This window comes from Pseudophryne corroboree, chromosome 1, assembly GCF_028390025.1.
Source record: "Pseudophryne corroboree isolate aPseCor3 chromosome 1, aPseCor3.hap2, whole genome shotgun sequence".
Classification (NCBI taxonomy): Eukaryota; Metazoa; Chordata; class Amphibia; order Anura; family Myobatrachidae; genus Pseudophryne; species Pseudophryne corroboree.
The window spans coordinates 429,793,405-429,821,296 of record NC_086444.1 but is presented as its reverse complement, the minus strand read 5'-3'; the positions used below and the strand labels follow the sequence as shown (position 1 = coordinate 429,821,296).

Below are 27,892 nucleotides of genomic sequence, written 5' to 3'. Positions count from 1 at the left end.
TCGCAATTAGATTACTATTGCAATGCTGGGTGGGACTTTGCATGCTGAGCGGCATTGCCCTGTGCTGGACAGCACCGAGCATGCAGTCTTCAGCAGTAGTAAATTCTGCTATAAAGCTCAGGTACATTGTCTGAAAAATGACAGAAGCTGGATGGTTGGTACTTTATTTCCGCCCACTTTATCTCTCTCCAAGTCTTAGTACTTAGACCCCTATCACCTACAGTACTGAACTTAATGTGTTAAACCAGTGCCAGTTACTTTTCTGTAGAGCAAATGTAATATATGTAATGGACCAAACACTTTAGTTCACCAATAATGTGTTAAATTTATATTTAGAATTAAGATGAGCGGGCGTGGTTTTCTGAAAACAGAGCCCAACCAAACTTCCAGAATAAGAGTGAATCTGAGTGGGGGCTATATTTTTCCTGCCTTGCTCAGATTCCATATTGAGGTATAATATCATCATCCCGGTATTGTATTCTCGCAGGTTTGCAATTCAACATAAGTACCTGCGGCGGTGATTCAGCACCATTTTACAGCAGTCTACATAGAGAGCTGTGTTGTCTGCAGGTCTGTGCTTACACCATGCTGCTGAGCTGACCTATCTTTGTGTCCACTGTGCGCATTCATTACAGTGGCTGAGCTGACCTATCTCTGTGTCCATTCACTCTAGTGGCTGACCTGACCTATCTGTGGCCACTCCACAGTGTCCATTCACCTATCTAATCCACCTCCTCTTTGCTACCTCTTTCAGTTGGAGTACCGCAGGGCTCAGTCTTAGATCCTCTGCTTTTCTCAATCTATACCTCATCTCTTGGGAAACTAATCAGCTCTTTTGGATTTCAGTAACATCTGTATGCAGATGATACTCAGATCTACCTATCCTCCCCTGATTTGTCTCTATGTGTATTGGGCCAGGTCACTGAATGCCTTTCTGCTGTTTCATCTTGGATGTCATCTCGCCTGGATCAGTATAATTTACCTACAATCAAAATTACGAAAAAATACCGCTAACAATTAACCGATGGTCAAAATGCCAACAAGGTCAAAATACTGACATGGTCAAATACCGACATTTAAAAATGTTGAAAGGTCAAAAAGTCAACATGAGTTTTCCACATTTTTGGGTGTGTATGTCAACATAGGTCGACATGGACACTATATAAGTGTACCATGTACCCTCGCATGTCTCGCTGCTTTGACATGCTCATTGTCCTCGCCACACTATTATATTACCCCTCCATGTCCACTGTGATGGTAAAGTATGAACAAGTTGGTTTCAATGAAAAAATCCTCAAAAACTCATGTCGATTTTTTGACATGTCGACATTTTAAATGTCAGTATTTTGACCGTGTTGACATTTTTAATGTCTTTATTTTGACCATGTCGGTGTTTTGTCCTTGTTGGCATTTTGATCATCGGTCAATGGTTTTCGATATTTTGACCATCTGGATTTTAATTGTAGGTAAATTGACCGCATCCCATCTCGCCAACTCAAACTTTATGTTTCTAAAACACAGTTAAATATATTTCCACTGGCCAATAGCAGTTACCAACCTGATATTTCTATCACTGTTGAGAACATTACAATCAACCCTATACCACAAGCTCGCTGCCTAGGTGTCATACTTGTCTCAGAACTGTACTTTGCTCCCCATATTCAATCTGTCTCAAAGTCATGTTACATCCATCTAAGAAACAAATCCAAAATACGATCATACGTTACACAAGACACTGCTAAAACTGTAATCCAGCTGAGAGGCTAATATTCCTTGCTAGACGTTCATCGTCTGCAGATCCACTATGTCAGTCCCTCCATTGGCTACCTGTATTCTACCGTATTCAATATAAAATACTGTAACTTACACACAAAGCTATTAACCATACTATACCAACATACATCTCTTCGCTTATCTCAAAATATCACGATTACAGTACTTTCTTCTAGCTGCACCCACTCTGTGGAATGCCCTACCACATACATTAAGACTCTACTCTAGTCTTCACACCTTCAAACGTTCCCTGAAAACTCACCTATTCAGGCAAGCTTATCAGATTCCAGAACCACTCACATAACCTTCATAGCTTTCCTATCCAATTATATCCCTACAGTACAGTCCACACATGTCCCCCACATATTTAATTAATCACTCTCCCTTCCTCCTGACACTGGTTAATCACTGCTGTGATATGATATCATGCAGCCCACCAATAACCTTTGCAATCTGGTGGACAACTATGCAATAGATAGCACCTATCTTTGTGTACCAATGCCTATTTTCCCCATAGATTGTTAGCTTGCGAGCAGGGCCTTCCTACCACTGTGACTGTTTGTTTTTACCCAGTTTTGTCTTCTAATTGTGTCCAGTTGTAAAGCGCAATGGAATTTGCTGCACTATATAAGAAACTGTTAATAAATAATAAATTCACTCCAGTAGCTGAGCTGACCTATTTGTGTCCACAGTGTCCACGCACTCCAGTGCTGCTTAGTGTTAATATTGGCCGACTCAGTACAGGCAGTTAGCAAGTCATTATTAATTATTTTTTATAGTGCAGAAATTTAGTTACCTCTATTATTGAATTGTGTCACATTGGTGCTATACTGTGACTCTACAGGCTGTACCCCACTGCTCCTTTGTTGACATAATAAATATAAGCGCTTTGACTTGCCACTTTGTGTTGTCATTTTCAAAAAATAAATAATTGCTCTTTTTTATATAATCTGTGTGCACTGTACTCCATTGCACCTTTGTTGTCATAATAAATATAAGCACCTTTGTTGACATACAGTAGGGGGTGATTCAGTAAGGATCGCTGATGTGATCCTTACTGCATTTCACCCAATGGTCAGGTCCTGCGCACGCAGAAGCCCCTTTCTGTGCCTGCTCAGAAAGGGTTCCATGATCTCAATACAGGAATGCGAATGCCCCTGCCTGATTGACAGGGAGAGGCATTCTCAGGTAGGGGCGGGAGGTGCCGGCATTCAGGAAAACCGGGCTGTGTTGCCCTTGTTTTCCAAGAGTGGTGAGGCCAATGACTGCTTCGCGAGATGCAGTTTCCTTGGCCTTACAAGCCGCCCTGTGATGGCAAGACTGAGACAGGTTAAGCTCAATCAGCCTGCTGTCACAGATGGTCACGATGGTCATCTCAGATGCAGTCGCATTGCAAATTCAGGGAGAAGGTGGTATGCACCTCCTCATGCATTTGTATTGCTAAAGTTTGCAATAGCAATCCTTAGGGAATAAGGCCCATAATGTACAGTATATAAGCACCTTTGTTAACGTAATAATATAAGTGGTTTGACTCACGGCTTAGTGTTGTAATTTTCAAAAAAATTAAAAATAATTACTCTTTTTTTATACAAGCTGTGTGCGCTGTATGCCACTGTGGCTTTGTTGACATAATAAATATAAGCAGTGTGGTTCTGTACTGTCAGTTGTCATTTTCAAAAAAAGAATTGCTCTATTGTACAACTTGTGTGTGTTGAGTTTATCACTATGGATAATGATCAGTAGAGAGAAGAGCAGGTGCAGCAACCAAATGTTACTGCTGTAGCTGCTGCCATCTGTATCCCTGCTACAAAATTCCACCTCAGTTCCATTTTACACGACAAGCAATTCTTCGGCTGTACCAGGACATAAAACAAAACCTTATTATTGGCCTACAAAATACCACGTGCCCTTTGTTAACCTAATTACATATATGCAGGGCAGTAGAGAGCCTGGCTGGGCCCAGGTTCTTTTTTGGGCATATGGCCTAATCACAGGAGGCGTGGCCATGCACCCGTAGAAAAAAATACTGAAAAAATTGTATTTTAAGCGCCTCTATGGCCACACTGCAGCCCAACACACAGCAGCGTGTGCTGGGCTGATGCGAAGAGATGCAGCTGCTGCCAGTTAAGGGGGAGGGGGGGTGGCCTGGGGCCCCCACTGAGCTCCTCCATCAGACCTGGGCACGTGTAATTTGTACTCCTCCCCCTCTCTCGACACCACTGCAGATATGAAGACAAGTTCAACTGGGTAAAGATTACATGACTCTTACAGTAAACTGGGTGGATGAATTACCTTCAGCAGCAGCATCTAACAAACTCCAGATCATTCAGATGCAGGCTACTCTCTGTATCACCGGCTTCACTAAGAGGCATACCACTGACAACTTTGAACAAAACAAACAAACAGAGGGGGGGTGTTGCAAATCCCACCCCTACATTTCCCTTCAGCACACTAAAAATTACCTGTAACCATACCTGAACCTGTCTGGTAATAGAAATTCAGAGAATTAGTTTACACATGTTTGCAAACACATGTTTAAGCTGCTGAGCCACTTTCAAAGCTTCTCTGATGTCAGCAGTCCTAACACTACATGATAGCAGTGCCCACATAGGGCCATGTAATTTGTCACAGTAGGCCATATGATAAAGGCTATTACTAAAACACATCCAGACAGAGAGTTAACTTACCCAGGAGCCACCCCCAGGATCTCTCATTGGCACTACAAGAAACAGCATGCCTTCCAAATACTGCTCCCATTCAATGCCTCTCACACAGAAGCAGACAAACATTGGTAGTTGCTTGGTCATTCCTGGAAATAATTATGTATCAGGTGCTGGAAAGGGGGAGGGGTCACAGACAAACAGAGAGGGGGGTTGCAAATCCCACCCCTACATTTTCCTTCTGCACACTAAAAATTACCTGTAACCCTACCTGAACCTATCTGGTAATAGAAATTCAGAGAATTAGTTTACACATGTTTGCAAACACATGATGTTTCTTGTAATGTCAATGGGAGATCCTGGGGGTGGCTCCTGGGTAAGTTAGTGCCTATGTGGGCACTGCTATCATGTAGTGTTGGGACTGCCACATCGGAGAAGCCTTGAAAGTGGCTCAGCAGCTTAAACATGTGTTTGCAAACATGTGCCGCCCACTCCTGTCCTTTAGCTTACTCAGACAGCTAGCTTGATGCAACCTTTTGGCCTGAACTACATGAAAACAATATTGTGATCTGTGAGGTAGTTAAAATTGACTGGGAATGATTGGAAATTAACGTTATTGAAGTTAATAATGCTTGAGGAAAAAAAAGCCCAAAATTATTTGATTTTAGATGTTTTTGTAAATATTTGTAAAAAAATAGATATCCAAAACCAAAACGTGAGGGTGGTTTTGGCAAAACCAAAAGCAAAACACAAAGCTAATACAGATCCAAAACCAAAATATGGGGGTCAGTGCACATCTCTAATATATAATTATTACTAGGATAGTATCAAAAAACAAGTATCAGTACGTACTATATAATAGCTATAACCAGCAATGGTGGTGGTGGTGGGGCTGCCGCTATGCCAGGTGAGGACAGTCCAACTCCCGTGTCCCCGCACCTGTACAATAGAGCTGAAAGGCGCCAGGTATCATGGACTGCATCTGGCTCACTGAGCTTAGGTGGCGGATTTTACTGGGGGGGGGGGTGCAGTCCTGCAGCTCATAAGTACAATCCGCCACTGGCTATAACTACGTCGATAATGCCCCCACATGCTCTTACAGCCTAAAGTTATTTTTTCTTTGATCGGGGAACCTACTCTTCCAGTGAAAGTAAGGATAGCTATAAAGTGGTATTCATGGTCACAGTAGCATTTTTCACCTCCTCATATTCAACCTCTGCTTATGTCAGGCATTCCCAACCTTGGTCCTCAAGGCACACTAACAATGCAGGATTTAGTGATATCCAGGTTTCAGCACAGATGGTTAAATCAAATAAATGAGGTACTAATTAATTCACCTGAGCTCAAACATCGATATTACTAAACCCTAGACTGTTAGTGTGTCTTGAGGATGGAGGTTTGGATTAATGCCTGGTTTATGTAGGAACAGGGAATGCGGAACCTGGGGACTTGAGGTGGTCTTGCAGTAATGATGCAGAAGTCTAAGTTCAGACAAACAAAAATATCATGTTTTCATAATTCAATATAAATTAGTTGTGTTATCTCAAATTACTAGAAAGCTTTTTTGTGTCTTTAGTTAATTTTAGCTGGAAAATGTATCACAATTAATTTTAATAGTGCTCCCTGAACTTCTTTATTTCTAAAACTGTAAATTACTGGATTTAACATAGGGGTAATACTTGTATAAAGAACAGGAACAACCCGGTCCTGGTTAAGGGAGTAAGTAGAAGTAGGGCGTATGTATGTAAAAACAACAGTACCAAAGTAAAGTATAACAACTGTCAAATGAGAGGCACAAGTGGAAAAGGCTTTCTGTCTTCCAGAAGCAGTTGTAATTTTCAAAATAGCTTTAGCAATGAAAACATAGGACATAATAGTTAACAAAAAAGTCCCTATGATCACAGACCCTCCAGCAGTATATACCACAATTTCATTAATGGTAGTGTCAGCACAGGACAGTGCAAGCAGGGGTGGGACGTCACAGAAGAAGTGGTTAAGAGATGTAGATTTGCAGAAGGGTAAACGGAATGGTAAAACGGTGTGAGCGAGAGAGTTCAATAGGCCAGCAGTCCAGCATGTTATTGCCACTACTGTACATATCTTCCAGCTCATTACTTTTGTGTAGTGTAGTGGCATGCATATAGCCACATAGCGATCACCTGCCATAGCAGCAAGCAGAACACATTCAACACCCCCAAAAGATATAAAGGAATATAATTGTGCCATACATCCAAAGAAGGAGATGCCTTTTACAACAGACAGAAAGTCCAGTAAGAGTTTAGGAACTGTGGAAGTTGTACAGCACATATCTACAATTGCGAGATTACATATGAAGAAATACATCGGGGAGTGAAGAACTGGAGACAGAGTGATAGTGAAGACCATCAAAGAGTTTCCAAAAACTGTAATTACATAAACCACTAAGAAGAACACAAATAGGTATGGCTGACTCTGAGCATTGTCAGTCAATCCTTGAAGTGTGAATCCAGTTAGCCATGTTTTGTTGTTCTCCATGTTTCTGTGTATTAGCTCCTGAAAGGAAAAAAGTATACAATGTGAAACATTAGAACAGTATACAGTATTTAAAGACCACAGCCTTCCACTCATACATATGGTACATTTTTTAACCACTTTATGAAATGAATTATTAAATGCTCTTCATAATGATCTCAATTATAGGACATGTGTAAATGTCACAGTCAAACTGGTATTTTTGTCATTTGTTAGTGTTAGCACAATACAAATGACACAGGATGATGACAACTTATAGTGACACTAGACTTAAAGCATCATTGTAACAAACAGAAAACCCAGCACTCACCATAGCAAGCTCACTTATCCTCAACACGTCAATAAATTATGGGGGTTTAGTTAGTGAATTGGTCAATGCACAGAAGCCTGCAAACCGATCGCCACCTTCATGCAGGTCCTACACTATCACAGAGTCTTAAAACCTGGCAACTGTTTCACACATAATATAACTGCAAATGTGCCTACTTAGTTAATGTGCACCTGCCAAATGCCTTATGGCTTTTAAAGGTGCACTAGTCACCTGACACTGGCTGATAAATTACTAAGTAACAGCTGACACAGGTTAAGGATAATAGAGTCTACATAGGGGTGCATGAGAAAGCTAGTGGTCACAGTTAATAAGAGTTAACCATAGATTAACACCACGATATACACACAAATATAAAACCTCAGCACTCGCCACCCCAGAAGTATGTATATTGCAGAGTTAATCTATATATATAATATATACACACACACCCAGTATATAAATTATGTCCTGATGAAAATGCAAGTCTAAAGCATTGAAACGTTGACTGACTAAAAAAACGGCTGCAGAGTCTTTATTTCCAAAGCTTGGAGTGCCACATACGGAGGTATTGTATATACACAGTATATAAATTATGGATTTACTGTATATCCAAAGTTTTGGTCAAGTAGACCAAATGAGGGCACTTACCAATTCGAATAGTAGAACAGAAGGTTTGTTAAGACATCAACATCACTGGAGGGCATCAGTACAGCATGCAGGCAGCAGGTATACTGACTATGCCTCCAGGGCTCTCTTATATAGTAGTGAGTTAAAAGATTAATTGAATGATTAGCAGGGGCTGCCTACAACCACATTCATGGGTCACTTAACAACCATTACTTTGCAAGGATATATAAATTAATAAACATACATAAATAAAAATTTATATATATATATATATATATATATATATATGTAGAATATATACTGTGATAGGATAATATGCACATTGTGCTGTAATGTACCACTAGCCCCAGACAAAACTAAAATATGTATAAATAAACAGCAAAGTATGGTGAGTGCCCTCATTTGGTCTAATTGGGCAAAACGTTGGATATTATATCAAACAGTGAACTTTTGTTACCTTAGCGGTGCACCCCTCTCATGACTTGTGGTGGATGTGAGTGCGGATTACCCTACATTACTATATACTGTATATTATTTATAGCAAATACTTCCATAATTTTAAGGCGTAATTTGCAACATACCAAAATACATTTGGTATGGATCCATCATTTGAATGTGATCTCCCACAAAGAGTTAAATGAAACTATTTCTTATGCTAATTTACATTGATTTACAATCATTATACCCCATTATAGCCATGTCCATATATTTAGATAGCGATTGCAGTAACATTGTTTTTACGATGCATCGCTTTGGAAACAAATTAAATATATTATATTGAAAGCAATTTTATTTTGGTATGTTGCAAATTATGCCTTAAAAAATTATGGAAGTATTTGACATTTTGACACTTATTGTGCTCTTACAATGTTGTGTATTATATATTATAGTTACTATACAGTTGATGTTTTTCTGCTGGCTAATGATCATTATTTTATTCAGCTCTTTTATTGTTATTGTATCCATGGTAACGGCTTTCAGCTGTAGTCATCTGACCCAGCTTGGCGGGGCACAGATGAAGTCAGCAACAATCACGGTCCGTGGACTCCTCTCCCGCCAGGCACCATCCTTTTCTTCAATGTGCACTTGTGTAAAAGTATGTTTATGTGTATATATTCTTTCCTGATGACAATTTAATAAGATAAATTGAAACTTTGAAAAGCAGGACTTTTGTCTGTCTGTCATTTGGATATGAAGCTTGAGTGCTGCACCTTTGGACTATATATATATATATATATATATATATATATACAGGTTGAGTATCCCATATCCAAATATTCCGAAATACGGAATATTCCGAAATACTGACTTTTTTGAGTGAGACTGAGATAGTGAAACCTTTGTTTTCTGATGGCTCAATGTATACAAACTTTGTTTACACAAAGTTATTAAAAATATTGTATTAAATTACCTTCAGGCTGTGTGTATAAGGTGTATATGAAACATAAATGATTTGTGTGAATGTACACACACTTTATTTAATGCACAAAGTTATAAAAAATATTGTCTATAATGACCTTCAGGCTGTGTGTATAAGGTGTATATGAAACATAAATGCATTCTGTGCTTAGATTTAGGCCCCATCACCATAATATCTCATTATGGTATGCAATTATTCCAAAATACGGAAAAATCCAATATCCAAAATTCTTCTGGTCCCAAGCATTTTGGATAAGGGATACTCAACCTGTATATATACACTGCTCAAAAAAATAAAGGGAACACTAAAATAACACATCCTAGATCTGAATGAATGAAATATTCTTATTAAATTCTTTGTTCTTTACATAGTTGAATGTGCTGACAACAAAATCACACAAAAATTATCAATGGAAATCAAATTTATTAACCCATGGAGGTCTGGATTTGGAATCACCCTCAAAATGAAAGTGGAAAAACACACTACAGGCTGATCCAACTTTGATGTAATGTCCTTAAAACAAGTCAAAATGAGGCTCAGTAGTGTGTGTGGCCTCCGCGTGCCTGTATGACCTCCCTAAAACCCACACAAGTGGCTCAGGTAGTGCAGCTCATCCAGGATGGCACATCAATGCGAGCTGTGGCAAGAAGGTTTGCTGTGTCTGTCAGCGTAGTGTCCAGAGCATGGAGGCGCTACCAGGAGACAGGCCAGTACATCAGGAGACGTGGAGGAGGCCGTAGGAAGGCAACAACCCAGCAGCAGGACTGCTACCTCCACCTTTGTGCAAGGAGGAACAGGAGGAGCACTGCCAGAGCCCTGCAAAATGACCTCCAGCAAGCCACAAATGTGCATGTGTCTACTCAAACGATCAGAAACAGACTCCATGAGGGTGGTATGAGGGCCCGACGTCCACAGGTGGGGGTTGTGCTTACATCCCAACACCGTGCAGGACGTTTGGCATTTGCCAGAGAACACCAAGATTGGCAAATTCGCCACTGGCGCTCTGTGCTCTTTACAGATGAAAGCAGGTTCTCACTGAGCACATGTGACAGACGTGACAGAGTCTGGAGACGCCAAGGAGAACATTCTGCTGCCTGCAACATCCTCCAGCATGACCGGTTTGGCAGTGGGTCAGTAATGGTGTGGGGTGGCATTTCTTTGGGGGGCCGCACAGCCATCCATGTGCTCGCCCGAGGTAGCCTGGCTGCCATTGGGTACCGAGATGAGATCCTCAGACCCCTTGTAAGACCATATGCTGGTGCGGTTGGCCCTGGGTTCCTCCTAATGCAAGACAATGCTAGACCTCATGTAGCTGGAGTGTGTCAGCAGTTCCTGCAAGACGAAGGCATTGATGCTATGGACTGGCCCGCTCGTTCCCCAGACCTGAATCCAATTGAGCACATCTGGGACATCATGTCTCGCTCCATCCACTAACGTAACGTTGCACCACAGACTGTCCAGGAGTTGGCGGATGCTTTAGTCCAGGTCTGGGAGGAGATCCCTCAGGAGACCATCCGCCACCTCCTCAGGAGCATGCCCAGGTGTTGTAGGGAGGTCATACAGGCACGTGGAGGCCACACACACTACTGAGCCTCATTTTGACTTGTTTTAAGGACATTACATCAAAGTTGGATCAGCCTGTAGTGTGTTTTTCCACTTTAATTTTGAGTGTGACTCCAAATCCTGACCTCCATGGGTTAATAAATTTGATTTCCATTGATAATTTTTGTGTGATTTTGTTGTCAGCACATTCAACTATGTAAAGAACAAAGTATTTAATAAGAATATTTCATTCATTCAGATCTAGGATGTGTTATTTTAGTGTTCCCTTTATTTTTTTTTAGCAGTGTATATATACATATATATATATTCACATACAGACACACACAAACAATGAATAATAATTTAAGCTAAACTCTAATATCACTTACAAAAGTAAACAGTGAGCTATACTGTGCAAACAGATAAAACTCACTCTGAGATCATGCTATAAATACAAAACGGGACGTGTTGCAATATTTGAAAACTTTTCAACAAACTGCATTCCTGCACCAAGACACTTCAGGACTATTGCTGTTATTGTTTCATTTTTTTCATTTGTCAGTTGTTAGAAAATGTCTGCAAAGAGAAGAGAAAGGGACTGACCTGCAGCTCATTATAAGAAAATATTATTAAGCATCTTGTTTATTGCATTCACTAGCTTAGTCTTTTTATCTGATGTACAGTATGCATACTAGCTTAGTCTTTTTATCTGATGTACAGTATGCATTTAAAAATTACAATTAGCTGCTTTAAAAAAAAGAATTTTAGCGTATGTGTAGAGTTATGCTATAAATGCAGTGGATTACAAATTACTAATGGTTATAAGTGATTACAAAATTTTATTTAGCAAGATTATTTTTATTGTTATTATTAATAGCTTCTCTTAAAATTGCAATATGGTTCATTCTTGCAGCAGAAGTAGCACAAATCTTGCACACAACTTGTTCAGAGTAAAGAAACATACAATACATTAAGGAGGGAATTCAATTAGCTGCAAGATTTGTGTTGTGAGTTGTGACCTCACAATATTTTAGCAAATAAAATCATAACCCCTCATGCAAATAAGTTACAAAGGTCATCACTCACATATTGTGGACTAACATTTGTAATGTGTAAGTTGTATGAAGTATATTTCTCACTGTAAACTTTGGGGTAAATTTACTAAGATGGGAGTTATAGTTAATGGGATGTTGCCCACAGCAACCAATCAGATTCTACTTCTCATTTATCTAGCACCATCTAGAAGATAATACCTGGAATTTGATTGGTTGCTATGAGCAACATCCCATCTTAAATAGAACTCCCATCTTAGTAAATTTACTCCTAAGTGTCTATTTAAAAGGAGGTGACTGGGAAAAGCTCATTTTAGTGACCTTTATAAGTTTACATAATGTCCTGCACTATATTCAGATATTTGTTGATTAAAATAAATACTTTTAAAAAGTTTTCATTTTCCTCAGAGCCTCAGAGAAAAAACAGGGGAATTTTTTAATCTGCCATTTTTACCACTGAGATAGTGATTGAATAGCTTTTACATGCATCTGAAAAAGTGGGAACGTTGTAAACTGAAAAATCACAGTTGACTTAATCCACCCAGTATTCTGTCAACATACCACTAGTCGGGATCCCAGCTGTCACAATACCGATGCCGGGATCCTGACAGGACCATCACACAGCCGCTGGTATACCGGTGAGACAGGTAATTCCCCATCTTTGGGTGTCCACGACACCCATAGAGGGAGAATATTACCTGTGGCAAGGATAGCTCGCTACCGAGCCCGCAAGGGGCTTCGTTGCGCTTGTCCCTCTGCTGGCATTCTACCACTCGGGATGCCGATGTAGTGATTCTGACATTCGGCATCCTGGGCGGCGGGATCTCATACAGATCCCATCCACCCTTATGGTGTAATCTCTGTCTATTGCAGATCTGTTTTATTTTAATAACAATGTCTGAGACAGACTGACTGATGATATATTATCTGACTTTATGTTATGCTGGGCATACACTGTCAGATAAAATGTCTGTCGGATAGAAAAACATTTTATCTGACGAGCTGAAGTCATCATTATCTACAGGTACATAATTAGCTAAATATTTCACTAGAGATCGTTCTATATTTCTGTACATATTTTGCATGAATTACATTCTTATTATGGCCCCTGTTCATCAGATTTTGTTGAAAGAAATACACATAATGTATACATAATCTACATAATAATCTTCATAATTTTAACCTCTGCTTATATAAAATATCTCAAATATGTAAAAATACTGTGTGTAACAGCATATAACAGACTGAGGATATTTGACTTGTGTTTCTTGTATCTGTGTAAAATGTAGGTAAAATTGAAATTTTCTGATATATTTTATATATAATATTTGTTGATCAGAATCAGGAGAATATTCTTTTTAGATTATGTGATGCATATTATTTATCTATATACAGTCAGAGAAGAGAGAGAAAGAAAACTTTTTTTCTGGCGTACTCTTAGAAAGACGTGTTTACACACATGTCTTTCTAAGAGTGCACCAGAAAAAAAAGGTTTTCTTTCTCCCTCTTCTCTGAATACTGTATATCCTAGTAAAATATTACTGGACCTTTTTGGTGCACCACCAACAGGAATATAGAGAAAATTTATTCTCAATATACTCTTTGATTGTTGGTCTGTATCATTGTATCTTTATTCTTCTCCTGTGTGGGAACATACCTACTATCTTTATCCATATACAGTACCTGATCATCAACACATTCCACAGAATTTCCACTTGAGGGGTTGAGCAGTTGGAGTGTTGAGCAGTGTTCTTTCAATGCATAGTGACCTACAGTATCTTAGTATATTTGTCCAGTAGTGAAAGAGATCTTAGAATAGTCTGTACATACTATAACTGACTAAGACCCGATGTAGTATTGACATTAGTGAATGATACACTACTGTACAATATGCTTATTCCTGTCTCTCAAATGGTACAGCACTTAATAATTTCATTTGTAACCTACAGTACAAGCATCATTAGGAAAGGCATATTTGTAAATTTTAAATCACCACCACCAGGGCTGACATCAGAAATTGTGGGACCCATGACTGACTAAATAGGCAGGGTCCCCACATGGTGACACGGAAGAGGGTGTCATGTACTATGTGGGTGCAGGTGGAGACAGGGCAGAGGAATCAGGTACTATATGGACAGTGTCAGGCAGAGTTTGTCAAGCATTACACCGGGCAAGTGGTGACAGGCAGTACGGTGAGGACACATGGGGTAATGAGCTCACTCCCCATCTCTGATCCCAGCTGCCCCTCATCTGCTCCTGGTCCTGAGCTCCTCTGCTCGCCTGGCCACTGACAAGCTCACTTCCCATGTGTGATCTCAGCCGATGCCACTGACAGAGGCAGTGATGGAAGTGCCACAGCCTGCCCCCAATATGCTGCTACTGCCACTGACAAGGATCTCTGGCTGACAGGTGCCGCTCTGCAGCATGTATTTTTGGCAGTTAGCAGTGGTGGAAGCCGTCGTCTCCTCAGTCTCTGACAGAGAGTGAGTGGCTCCATAAACCATGTTCCTTCTCTGAAGGATCAGGCCGCTCTGCAGCAGAGATTGCAGCTTATACTTCAGCTATGCTTGCTACACTTGGACATTGCAGCTCTGTCTAAGGGGAGGGAAGTACAAATCCTTCTCTCAGAGGTGGGCTGTATCTTCATTTTCCGCTTGCCCGCTACATTCATATTTATACATTTATAATAGGTCCAGTGTGTGCGGTGCACATGGGCCCACACCGCAAACCCTGAACCCATTATTTTCAATATTCACCCTCTGGAGTCCCAAGGTGCAGCAGCACCACTACTGTAATTACTGGGAAAATGGCGTGGCACCACTATCAATTAAACATTCCTGCTTCTCTGGATCCTGGAATGTTGAGTCCTAATTTGGACAAAATATAGGTGCCATCTGCTGTGACAACTTCAAGCTGACGCTTACAATGCAAATTTGGTTTAGTTGTCTGCTTTAGTTGTTAGGACAGTAGACAATTTTCATCTAAACAAATTTAGTCCAGATACTATTTCATTTGTCTGACTGCAGCTCCATCCTGCAGCTTACCTGCAGTCTTGACATCTGAATTCATTACAAAGGCATATGGTAAGTCATTCACTCTGCTGCAAAACATTAGAAATAGAAGGACCTGACCATCCCTAGAGTTAAAATATTATCAATATCCACCATGTTTAATCATTAAGTTTCCATATACATAACCAACCTGACATTAAATTAATAGAATTCACAATTTGTAAATATACATGTTTTGCCCCAATCAGAACGGGAGGCATTTGATATGCCGGCTGTCGGGATCCCGGAGCTCACCATACCAATGCCGGAAGACAAGGACCAGGGACAGAACTATTAACCAGCCCTTAAACTATGAGCAGCTGAGTAAAATGCCACACTACAGGTTCGCTTGTTACTGGTTGGAGGACAATACAGATGCTTTAGTAAATGGCAAAAGATCAGCACATACAGTTGTGTCCTCTTCTGTTGTTGATGCAATGCGTACTGTCTTGTGGGATAGCGGTAGCATGCATACGTTTGCACCTGCTATGCATTCCCTTTGCATAGGGTAATTTCCATTGGACATTAGTGTGCACCCCACATTCTCCCACCCACCCACACTGCTCTCATGAGGCCAGGACATTTATAATTTTCGCAAAATAATGTTACTACAGTTTTCCTGCAAATGTGTTTTTCTCTTCTCTTTCTTCTTACAGCGTACTTCCACCCAGTGGCGTCGCAAGGTGGGTGCGGGGGTTGCAGCCCGCACCCAGGTGTCACCTCCAAGGAGGTGACACCAAAAATAACCACACTCCCACCCGCACCCCCTGTACTGATAATCACTTACGCCCATACCCCCGCTGACACCATCTGCTGCACCGCAGTCGCGCTATCTAGACAGTGCTGCCGCTGCTCCTTCTCACCTTTCCAGGGCGTGACTTCATCGTGCATGGCATTCTGGAAGCAGCTGCGGGGGAGAGAAGACAGAGGAGCTCAGTGCAGCAGCCCATAAGTACACAGGGTGGAGCCTGGCTACAGCCTGACTGCCTGAACCCACGGCCCTGAAGAGTGAAGTCTGATCACCCAGGAAGTCCCGCATCCTGTACCCAGAAACAGAACACCCCCGTAAGTTATAGAGATGGAGTTTAGCTAGAGAATGTCATAGAATGTAAATGAGACACATCATGTGTAAAATAATAACAGAGATTATGTGAGTGGTTAAAATAGGGTTTGGCTGCTGTAAAATAAAGGTGTCTTGTGGTGTTACAGAAGGTTCCTTTGTTTATGCTCATCATGTGCAAATTTTTAGCATGACAGGTTTCAGGTGTGTCACTGTAGATTACATGTGCAATTAGAGTAGATGGGAGATATGACCACCCTCCTGACCATGGCATTGACTGGTATAGTTATGCGTGATGCGTGCACTGACAGGCTGCTTTCTGGTTTTACTATTCAGCTGCTCCCTAGACTTACTGCCCTATAGCAGTATTTTAATGAATTTGTTCTGATGTGGTAACATGTAGCATTGAGATGAGGGATGGTTTCCCTGTATAACTTTTTTCTAAAACAGGTGATAATGCCTATAGTAACCAAGCAGATTGTAGCTATCATTGATCAAGTGCATTCTATAAAATGAAATCCAGAAGCTTATTTGTTGCTATAGGCAACTTTTTCTACCTGTCCTCTTTAGAATGTTTAATATATCTCCCTTAGACAGGGACGGGTACAGATCACCCAGATCCCTCCAGCATTGCCCTCCCCCCCCACTAAGCAATTAAGTTTTCACATAACATCAATTTCTTAACGGACCAGTTTGAAAGGAAAACATTTTTAAAAGCGTGTGATGCACAGGACTTTATATTTACTTTCTGGGGAATCACCCGAATATTTTTTCAAATAATGATCAGCAATTATTTTTTGTAAAACATTACTGTGGATTCGGTGTGGTGTGGTGTGGTGTGGTGTGATACGCGAGGAGGTCCATTGGGGGTGACAAAATTAGTTACCCCACTGAGTGACACCAACCCTAGTGATGCCTCTGCTTCCACCCCACTGTGTGCTATTCCTGTAATGTTTACCTCCATTGGTTGCACACCCTGCCAGCAGTAACCTACACAGTACGCCCCACATGGCTGCCTCGGACGGCTCCTCCGTGGGCCGGGTGTGCTTCATTTGGATCTTTCCATGCAGGGTATAGCATACTCCTACACATGTGTCAGTTTTTCCATACATGCATTTGGCCCTTGTATGGTTCATCTCCAACTGTGTAACCTTCGTAGTGCGCCCAACATGGCTGCCTTATCTGGTGCGCTTGTGGATGGGATGAAAAATACATGGACCTGATGGTTTTGTTGGAACCCTACTCTGAACTTTAGGTCTCTGCAATCTCCACAATTTGTGTTCTCTTCTAGGGGTGGACATTACACCCTGGGTAATCCTATGCAGAGCGCCTAAGATGGCTGCCGCACCTGGTACCTTGTGAGGGTGGAATACACATCCCCTGGAGGTTATTACCCAAAATACCAATCATGCATCATTCTTTCTGTGTGCTCAAGGTTTTTTTTTTATTGTCTGTGTGGTTTATCTTTTGATGTATTACTTAAATCTTCTGTATTATGGGTGTCATTCCGAGATGATCGTAGCTGTACTAAATTTAGCACAGCTACAATCATGTACCCAGACATGTGGGGAGACACCCAGCACAGGGCTAGCCCACCCCGCATGTCAGTCCCCCCCCCCGCACAAGTACAAAAGCATCGCACAGTGGCGAAACTTTTGTACTTGTTAAGTAACTCCCGGCCAGTGCAGCTTCTGCAGCTGGCCGGGTGTTGCTCGTCGCTGCCCCTGATCGCAGCGTCTGCATGTGACATCACGCAGCCGCTGCGGCCCACACCCCGCACGGTCCGGCCACGCCTGCATTGGCCGGACCGCGCCCCCAAAATGGTGGCCAAACCCCTCCCACCCAGGAACCGCCGCAGAGGTGATCGATAGGGAATGACGGCCTTCGGCCATCCGGCATGCGCTGGTGCACTGCGTTGCCAGTGCATGTGCAGTTCCGACCCGAACGCTGTGCTGCGATAAACTACAGCGAGTGATCGGGTCAGAATGACCCCCTACGTGCTTTGTTTGAGTTCTAGTTGGCGCCGTGGATGGCTGCCTCATTGCTGCTCTGCCAAGCTGCCTTCATTTTTAGTCTTCCATGTATAATATGTCTAATATGTTGAGTCTATCGTACAGTTGCAATGTGCAGTATGAACTCCTACGTGTAATGTTTATAATGTATGCTACGTTTTCCCCCCTTCTTATGCTATGTATTCCTCCTTCATGTTGCTGCTTGGCAATGCATTGTACCACAAAAACTTCCTAGTGTACATGAGTACACCTGGTCAATAAAGCTGATTCTGATTCTGATGACATAGCATTAACGCAATGCAATGCTGTTGTTGTTGCATGCAGCACAACAACAACAAAAGAGGAAATATCTGCAACAGCCAATAGTGCAGTATCACAGACACCAGAGGGTATATTTACTGGTATCTGGATGGTAGGTCGACATGAATTAGGTCGACAGTCAATAGGTCAACCCCTATCCATTGAAATTGACATGGTCAACATGGGAAAAAGGTTGACACATTAAAATATTTCTATGTTCAAAACATAAAATGAAAAAAATAATCCAGACACCAAACTGTAATGAATTTCCCATTCTGCTGGTTGAAAGCAGCAGCTGCACACCTGCTGATAGAATTGCCACTTCACTCATAAAAAATATACAGACAAAAAGGTAGTGGGTGGTTGATGCACATATCAGCCAAAATACCCTTAAAATAGCAAAATTATATATTTAAATTTATTTTTAAAAAGCACATATAGATACACACAATACAATCAAACAATAACAATCCCAGGAATGTATTAAAATCTATCTATCTATCTATCTATCTATCTATCTATCTATCTATATACATACAGTATATATTACAGTATATTCATCAGCACAATCTCAAAATAGGTCCCCTATAAACATGACAGTATATAACACATGGTGAATAAAAACCTTCATAGGTAATAATGAATGACTAGCAATAATGTGGAAAGGGAAATGGGATCATCATGCAAAAGTAATCAGATACTGTCGGCCTACTTTTGTGGCATCAGAAGTTGGAGAGAAATTGGCTGGTCTGATGACAAAGTTGGTTAGCTGTGTGGAACGTCGTTTTAGTTGGAAAGACAAGTTGATCATTTGGATGTTTATAGAAAAGTTGATCTGGTGTATGGCAAGCTTTAATGTTATCCTCTCATTGATGAAGGAACCTTCATCAATGTTATAAATAGAGATGTGCACTAGAAAGGAATAAGCAGTTCGGATTTTACGGAATTCAAACCACTCAGAATTCTGGGATCTGAGCGCACCAGATCCTCAGGTGTTCCTGCCAGACTCGGATCCCAGCGCGAGGCCAAACGTCATTGTCCCTGCATCAGATTCTCGTGGGACTTGGATTCTATAAAAGGTGCAGTGACTCACAGTGGTGTGTGCTGCACGAACTCTGCTTAAAAAAAAAATACTATATAGGGGGAACATTAAATAAAAAAAATTACTAGGGGAACATTATTTAAAAAGAATACTATATAGGGGAACAAGGAGAACACTGTAAATAAATGTATATGGGATAAATGTATGTGGGAGACTCTGGACACAGCATACTGTGCTGTATCCAGAGTCTCACGATGGGCTGTATTAGCAGTGTGGAGGCACCATTAATAATAGTGTGTTTAACTGTAAGGGGTAAACTGCATGCTGCTGTGTATTATTATATTATAACTGTGCTGTGTCCAGAGTCTGTGCTGAATAGCCAGTGTGTGTATAGGGGGCACAGTACTGTTTGCTGAGTGTCAGAAGTGATACAAAAACATAAGTTTCACTAATAAATCTCATGCTTTCAGGAAGTTTAGCACATAATACAAAGAAATGAATTAGTAAATATACTGACTATACACAATTTAGTTTATTTAATGTTTTTAACTTAATTTGATTATTATGTCAGTGTTTTATTTCATATCTTTAAAAGGTGGTTGGTGTTTATTATAAATATAATATGGTGCTCTTAATAGGACAAGAAGGGGGAAATATATATATATATAGTGTTAATACAAGAGAAATATATATATATATATATATATATGTTTATTACAAACTGATATGTTCTGTGTGTGTGTCGGTATTCCTGACAGGGGTATATTTTACAAGCAAGGGCAATGTCCATTGTCTGGTTATATGAGACCAAAACAAGACAAATGTTTGGCGTTTGGCATATGTCAGCATCTGAATTTTTGTGTCTTCATATTGAGACAATGGGTTTCACCTTGTGTGTTAATCTATATATATATATATTATTTCTAACACTCAAAATTGAGGCGAGAGTGCCCCTACTGTTTCTTAGCATTTATGTATATTTCCTAATCTGACCCTTGTACCCATGAAATTGCTTATTCAGGAGTTTTCTAGCCTATATAAGCAAGACATTGTCAATGTTAAATCAGCCTAGATAGCCTGGATGAAACACGGACTGCAGAAGTGCCAGGATGATCTGAATATATCTCAGCCACTAGATGCAGGGGCTCCTGAGTTTGCTGATGTGATTGCAGTATTGAACATCTGCTGAATTGAGCAATAACCTTAACTAAGTATACAGTAAATTCATAATTATATATTTAAGTTATTTGTTGAAGTACTTTTCTGGGATTCCACCCATCTGGGTCTCCTCGAATTTAACCCACCTTTAACACTGTGTTATATGCTGCTTTATTTAACTGCAGTGTCCAGACTCACAAGGAGCTGTGCTTTGTAGTCACAGTGCTGTTCTATACTCTACTGTAAATTGTACTGTTTGGTGTGCTGCATCTATAAGCCCTGTGATTCCACTCAGTGCTCTGTGAACTGCAAGTTAAAAATACAAATTTATATATACATATATATATATATATATTTATTATATATACTGTTACAGAGTAACTCCATTATATACATTTTAGGGACATATATTATCATACAAGGAATGAATTGATAATATTGTGCTTGCTTTTGCCAGGCCTAATCAATATATCTTTACACTGTAGCCTTGGCTGAGTAGACAATCCCAGCACACGGCCAGCTCAGCCCACTGATACAGCTAGCCCACATGCTGTGAAAGACACACCCACAGGTTGCAGGTATACCTGAGCACTTGAAATCAGAGGGCACTCTCCCAAAACCACTGAGGCAGATGTACAGTAGCTGCACACAGCTACAAAGCCTCCAGAAGCATGAATTGCTCATCACCAGGACCGATCTCCTTACTAAGGCTAAGTATTGTATACACATGGCTTAATGGCATAGAATAGTTAAATATGTGTTTGTGGTAAAGTAGTTGTGAAACGATTGACATAGAATAGTTAATTTGGAGATACAAATGGCTTAAGGTTAATGATACTTGTGCAATTATGTGATTGTTATGTGTTGGTGATAATACTCTATGAAATCTGTAATGAATTGGAACAGTAGACAATCTGTAGCATAGCATTCCTGGTATACATTTGTGGATGGTGATTTATAACAGATTGTAGTGGTTTTATATAGTGCATCTTGCTGAAATATAGCATGTGCTTGTAGCAATGGCAGGCTGATACTTGTGGTTACCTGGTGATCTGGTCTTGTGATTGTTCATATAGCATAGCCAGCATACAATATGCTCTGGTTATTGAGATACTGTGTTGGCTTGGAATTGTAATATCAGCACATATGCATTATATTGAAGCTTATACATTTTGGAATATAGTGGAGTCTTATGGCATCTGCTATGTGATTATGATGTAGCAAAGAATGCCATGTGTTTTGACTTGCAAATCTAAAATGGCTGCTGGCATTCCCTTTTGAACCATATGTTACAGACTTTGGAATCATGGGAGTTTTCCCAAAATGGAGTCTAGCTTCTGTCCCATGCGGTCTGTGGACAATGCAGCCACATGCTGCCCCTCCCCCACACACACACAAACACACACATACATAAACCAAAACCAATCCCCTAAGGTATTTCTCTAAGATATATATATTGTCCAATATATATCAATAAATCTAGGATTTAGCCGAGTGCTTTGAGTGATATCTTCCCAGTAATAAATACACACATACAGTACAGTACATACATCTCCCACACTTCTTTCATCCTATTTGTTTCTTATATAGTTTGAATCTGTGAAACTATTATATGGTGACTTGCATTGTATTTGACCAATACTGTTTAATGATAAAAGTGAATTCTATGAGTAGCAATTGTTTGTTGAAATACATTCTTATGATTTACATTCTATATGACTGGCGTGCATTCTTATATGAATAGAATATTCCTAATGATTTAAAGATATATATGTCTAGATGCAACCTCTGCGGGTTTGCTTATAAAAGGTACACAATTAGTGATGAACTATTATGAATCACTAAAGGGTTAAAATTATACATTTGCTTCAAAGATATGAAATATAGTAATATAATACAAGCAATAGAATCAGACAGAGAAAAGGAGGGGAATAGAGAAGGAAAAGGTATACCCCTTACCATGACCCCTTATCATATACACACTATATATATATATATATACACAGTTAATTTCTATCATTTATTTATACTGTATGTACTGTTTGCACTGCAGCACTTTATCCTATTGCATTGTGTTCATGCATATCTATAAGCCCTCTGATTCCACACAGCAATCTGTGTACTGAAAGTAAAAAAGACCCAGAAAAATAAAAATATAGTAGAGTTCTATTGTTTGTACTATTTGGTGTGCTGTTCCTTAGTGTGCTCTCTTCACGTGCATCTAACCCTGTGATTCACACAGTTTAAAAGGAGCTGCAAGGTATAAAAAATATATATATATTGTAAAGTTCTATTGTTTGCATTATTTGATGCGCTGTACTCTAGTGTGACCAAATTCAGTGATTTTAACTTTAAAAAAAATTAGAAAAAAATCCAAGTCCAAAACCAGTCACGACAGTTTGACAAATCCAAATCCAGCTGATGAATCAGAACCAAATCCAGCAAAAATGGCCCGGCGCACATCCCTAGCATTGAGCCATTTTTGCAGGTTTTCATTTTAGTTCCAATTCATCATCCGCTTTTGTCTTTGGATTTCGCCAGTGATTGGTTTTGGTTTTGTATTTTCCCCCACAATTTACAAAAAGCTAAAATCACATAATTTGTCCTTTTTTTCCCTAGAGTATTATTAATCTCAGTAACATTAATTTCCAGTCATTTCATCTCAATTTTATTACCTGACAGCTCACAATATTCTTCACCAACATACCGTACTGTAGGTCAAAGGCTGGCTGGCTAAACTAATTAACAGAACTGCGTCACAAACACACGGCAGTTATTTCTGTTTAAAAATGTTTTGCACAGTAGTAATGTATTAGCAATAACCAATCGAACAAACACCCAAGTACTGTCAATAGGAAACAAAACCACACAGACATTTTCTAAGAACCGTGTGCTGAATATCACTGCTCTAAAGTAGTAGTAGTTAATAAGTAGCAATGAAAAAACACTAAACCATGTATAAAATAGCAATAGTATACATGGCTGCCCCTTACACAAGTGTACTTGCCCCCAGCACATGCCTATTTTCAGTGTCCAATCTGCGGATCCGATACAGTGCAGGTTACAGTGTGGGTTGGATACAGTATGGTTTGGATACAGGGGTTATTCAGGTTTGTTAGCAAACCAAAAAAGCACACTAATGGGAAAAACCATGTTAGACTGCAGGTAGGGCAGCTGTAACATGTGCAAAGAGATTTTGATTTGTGTGGGTTATATTGTTTCTGTGCATGGTAAATACTGTCTGCTTTATTTTTACACTGCAATTTAGATTTCAGTTTGAACACACCCCATCCAAATATAACTCTCTCGGCACATGTTAAATGTGCCCCACCTGCAGTGCAACATGGTTTAGCCCATTAGTGTGCTTTTTTGGTTTGCTAAACAATAAGGACTACAGTTCAGGTTGGATACAGTGTGAGTTGTATACAGCATGTGTTGGCTACAGCACAAGTCAGATACAGCGCTGGTCAAATAAAGCACGGGTTGGATACAGTGCGGGTCGGATACAGCACAAGTCAGATACAGTGTGGGTCAAATAAAAGGCAAGTTGGATACAATTCAGGTCGAATACAGTGCAGATTATAATGCAAGTCAGATAAAGTGTGGGTGTTGGCAGTACAGGTGTGCTATTGGTGTCGGCACTGTGCGGATGCTGGCAGTGTCTTCAGACTAAGGGGTGCCGACATCTTGTTGTGCTTTATGATGTGCTACAGTGCTGATTGGCTGAGAGCCATGAGAAACTGTGGGTAGGCGGTCAGCCTATTGATTTCAAAGGGACTTTGGAATTCAACAGTGGGAGGTTGGGTTTTGCCTTGGTTTGGGATCTGAGGCTGCCAGGCAGATCCAAGCTCCGGCTTGGATTGCCTCGAATCCTGGAAGTTTAGAGTGGATTTCCTAAAATCCGAACTGCTCATCTCTAGTTATAAAGTGGTTTCCATGGTTGCAATGGCATTATGCACTGCATCATCTTAAGCCTCTGCTTATATAGAAACAGGGAATGTGAAACCTGGGGTTGTGAGGTGATGTCGCAGTGATGATGCATAAGAGTAAGCTCAGACATTAAACAAACATACCACAGTTTCCATTGTTAAATATTATGTGCAATTCAAGTAAAGTATTTGTGTTATTTAAAAATATTAGTAAGTATTTTTGTGTCTTTAGTTAATAATAACAGGAAAATGTATCACAATTAATTTTATTAGTGCTCCTTGAACTTATTTATTTCTAAAACTATAAATGATTGGGTTTAACGTAAGGGTAATAATTTTATAAAGAACAGGAACAACTCAGTCCTGTTCAAGTAGAAGTAGGGCGTATGTATGTAAAAACAGCAGTTCCAAAGTAAAGTATAACAACTGTCAAAAGAGAGGCACAAGTGGAAAAGGCTTTCTGTCTTCCAGAAGCAGTTGTAATTTTCAAAATAGCTTTAGCAATGAAAACATAGGACATAATAGTTAACAAAAAAGTCCCTATGATCACAGACCATCCAGCAGTATATACCACAATTTCATTAATGGTAGTGTCAGCACAGGACAGTGCAAGCAGGGGTGGGACGTCACAGAAGAAGTGGTTAAGAGATGTAGATGGGTAAATGGAATGTGAAGACGGTGTGAGCGAGAGAGTTCAATAGGCCAGCAGTCCAGCATGTTATTGCCACTACTTTGCATATCTTCCAGCTCATTACTTTTGTGTAGTGTAGTGGCATGCAAATAGCCACATAGCGATCACCTGTCATAGCAACAAGCAGAACACATTCAACACCTCCAAAAGATATAAAGGAATATAATTGTGCCATACAATCAAAGAAGTAGATACGTTTTACATCAGTTAAAAAGTCCAGTAAGAGTTTAGGAACTGTGGAAGTTGTACAGCACATATCTACAATGGCGAGATTACATATGAAGAAATACATCGGGGAGTGAAGAACTGGAGACAGAGTGATAGTGATGACCAGTTTCCTAGAACTGTTAATACACAAACCACTAAGAAAAAAACAAATAGGTATGGCTTACTCTGAGAAATGTCAGTCAATCCTAGAAGTGTAAACCCAGTTAGCCATGTTTTGTTGTTTTCCATGTTTTGCTTGTTTGTTTCTGAAAGGAAAAAGAATATACAATATGAAACACTGAAACCGTAAACATTTAGGCTGGGTACACACATATTCATGACCTGCAATTGTGCAGATGGTCTGAACGATTTATATTTGCCCCAGACCATAGCAGATTGCAGAGTACTGCCCAGCCAACCAGAAGATGATGCATGCGACCTTCAGGAGCAGGCAATTGGGCATACACATTGGGTGATATGCATGATTTGTTGTTCCGATATGGCAAATCATGCCGTTATCGTTCTAATGTGTACCTGGCCTAAGAGACAACAGCCTTCACTCATATGTATGGAACAATTGAATGTTTGTTTTTTTAAATCACATTTATTTGTTTATCCACAAAATTAAATGTTCTGCCTCAATGATAGCAATTGCAGGACATATCTAAATGTCACAGTCAAACATTAGATTCACCTCAGTTTTAAGAACAGTGATAAACACTGACACCTGATGCTGAAGTTTGACTTTGGAAGTCATTTTTGTCATTTACTAGTGTCAACACAATTTTCCAATTTAAGTGACACATGAAAGAAACTATATATATATATATATAAAGAGAGAGTGAGAGAGAGAGAGATAGAGAGAGAGAGAGAGAGAGAGAGAGTACTGTGCAAAAATTCTAGGCAGGTGTGGAAAAAATGCTGCAGCAAGTGAGAGAGACAGTACTGTGCAAACATTTTAGACAGGTGTGGAAAAATGCTGCAGTAAGTAAGAATGCTTTCAAAAATAGAAGTGTTAATAATTTTTTATCAATTAACAAAATGCAAAGTAGATGAACAGAAGAGAATTCTAAATAAAATTAATGTTTGGTGTGCCCACACCCTTTGCATTCAAAACAGCATTAATTCTTCTAGGTACACTTGCACACAGTTTTTGAAGGAACTTGGCAGGGAAGATGTTCCAAACATCTTGGAGAACTAATCACTGATCTTCTGTGGATGTAGGCTTGCTCAAATCCTTCTGTCTCTTCGTGTAATTCTAGACAGACTCAATCAGGTCTATGTGGGGGCCATACCATCACTTCCTGGACTCCTTGTACTTCTTTATGCTGAAAATAGTTCTTAATGACATTGGCTGTATGTTTGGGGTCATGGTCCAGCTGCAGAATAAATTTGGATCCAATCAGATACCTCCCTGATGGTACTGCATGATGGATAAATACCTTCCTTAATTTCTTAGCATTTTGGCTCACTGTCAAGGAACCTCCACGATGCTACACTGAATTTCTTAGCATTTTGGCTCACTGTCAAGGAACCTCCATGATGCTACACTGTTGCCTGCAGACACTCATTATTGTACCACTCTCCAACCCTTTGACAAACAAACTGCCTTTTGTTACAGCCAAATATTTCACCTTTTGACTCATTAGTCCAGAGGACCTGCTGCCATTTTTCTGCACCTCAGTTCCTATGATTTTGTGCATAGTTTAGTCGCATGGCCTTCTTTTCACATTGAAGGTATGGCTTTTTTGCTGCAATTCTTACATGAAGACCACTTCTGGACAAACTTCTCTGAACAGTAGATGGGTGTACCTGGGTCCCAGTGGTTTCTGCCAATTCTGAACTGAGGGAACTGCTGGACATCTTGCAATTTCGAAGGGAAGTATGCATGATGTGTCTTTCATCTGATGCATTAAGTTTCCGACCACTGCATCTACATTACTCAACATTGTCCGTTACTTTACAAAGAGCTTGAACAGCACATCTTGAAAACCCAGTCTGCTTTGAAATCTTTTCCTAGGAGAGACTTTTACTGATGTAATTTAAGTACCTTGTGTCTTGTTGCTGTGCTCAGTCTTACCATGGTGTATGACCTGTAACATGAAACTGTATCCCACAACCTCACCTTTGTTGTAGAGCTTGGCTGTTCCTTACCCAATTTTTAGCCTCCTACACAGTTGTTTCTGTTTCACTTAATGACTGTGTTTCAATTAGAGATAAGCGAGTTCGGTTCCGATGAACCAAACCCCCCAAGGTTTGCAATCCGAGCTGGGATCCGAGTCCAGCTCAGGACTTCACGCCTTCCTTGGATCTCAAAATGAGGCAAAACTTCATCATCCCGCTGTCGTATTCTCACAGGTTTTCGATTCTATATAAGTCCCGGTGATCGGCGCTATCTTCACTCCGGCTTTGGATGGTGTACAGCATGGACGTGTCCATGCTGTCTGCTGCTGTGGGCTCACATTTAGGGGCTGGAGTGACATCTAAGGGGCTGGTGTGATATCTAAAGGGCTAATCTGGGCTCACATTTAGGGGCTGCTGTGTCATC

General features: G+C 40.2%; 1 protein-coding gene across 1 annotated transcript; it reads right to left on the bottom strand.

The window, feature by feature from the left end:
* Positions 1 to 6,005: 6,005 nt before the first annotated feature.
* LOC134965868 (olfactory receptor 5AR1-like) lies at positions 6,006 to 27,047 on the bottom strand. The gene is made up of 5 exons (XM_063942288.1): positions 26,924 to 27,047; positions 25,530 to 25,610; positions 25,246 to 25,395; positions 19,030 to 19,229; positions 6,006 to 6,965 (listed from the first exon to the last, which is right to left on the bottom strand). The coding sequence occupies exons 1-5, from the start codon at positions 27,045 to 27,047 to the stop codon at positions 6,006 to 6,008; spliced, it is 1,515 nt and encodes a 504-aa protein (XP_063798358.1).
* Positions 27,048 to 27,892: the final 845 nt, after the last annotated feature.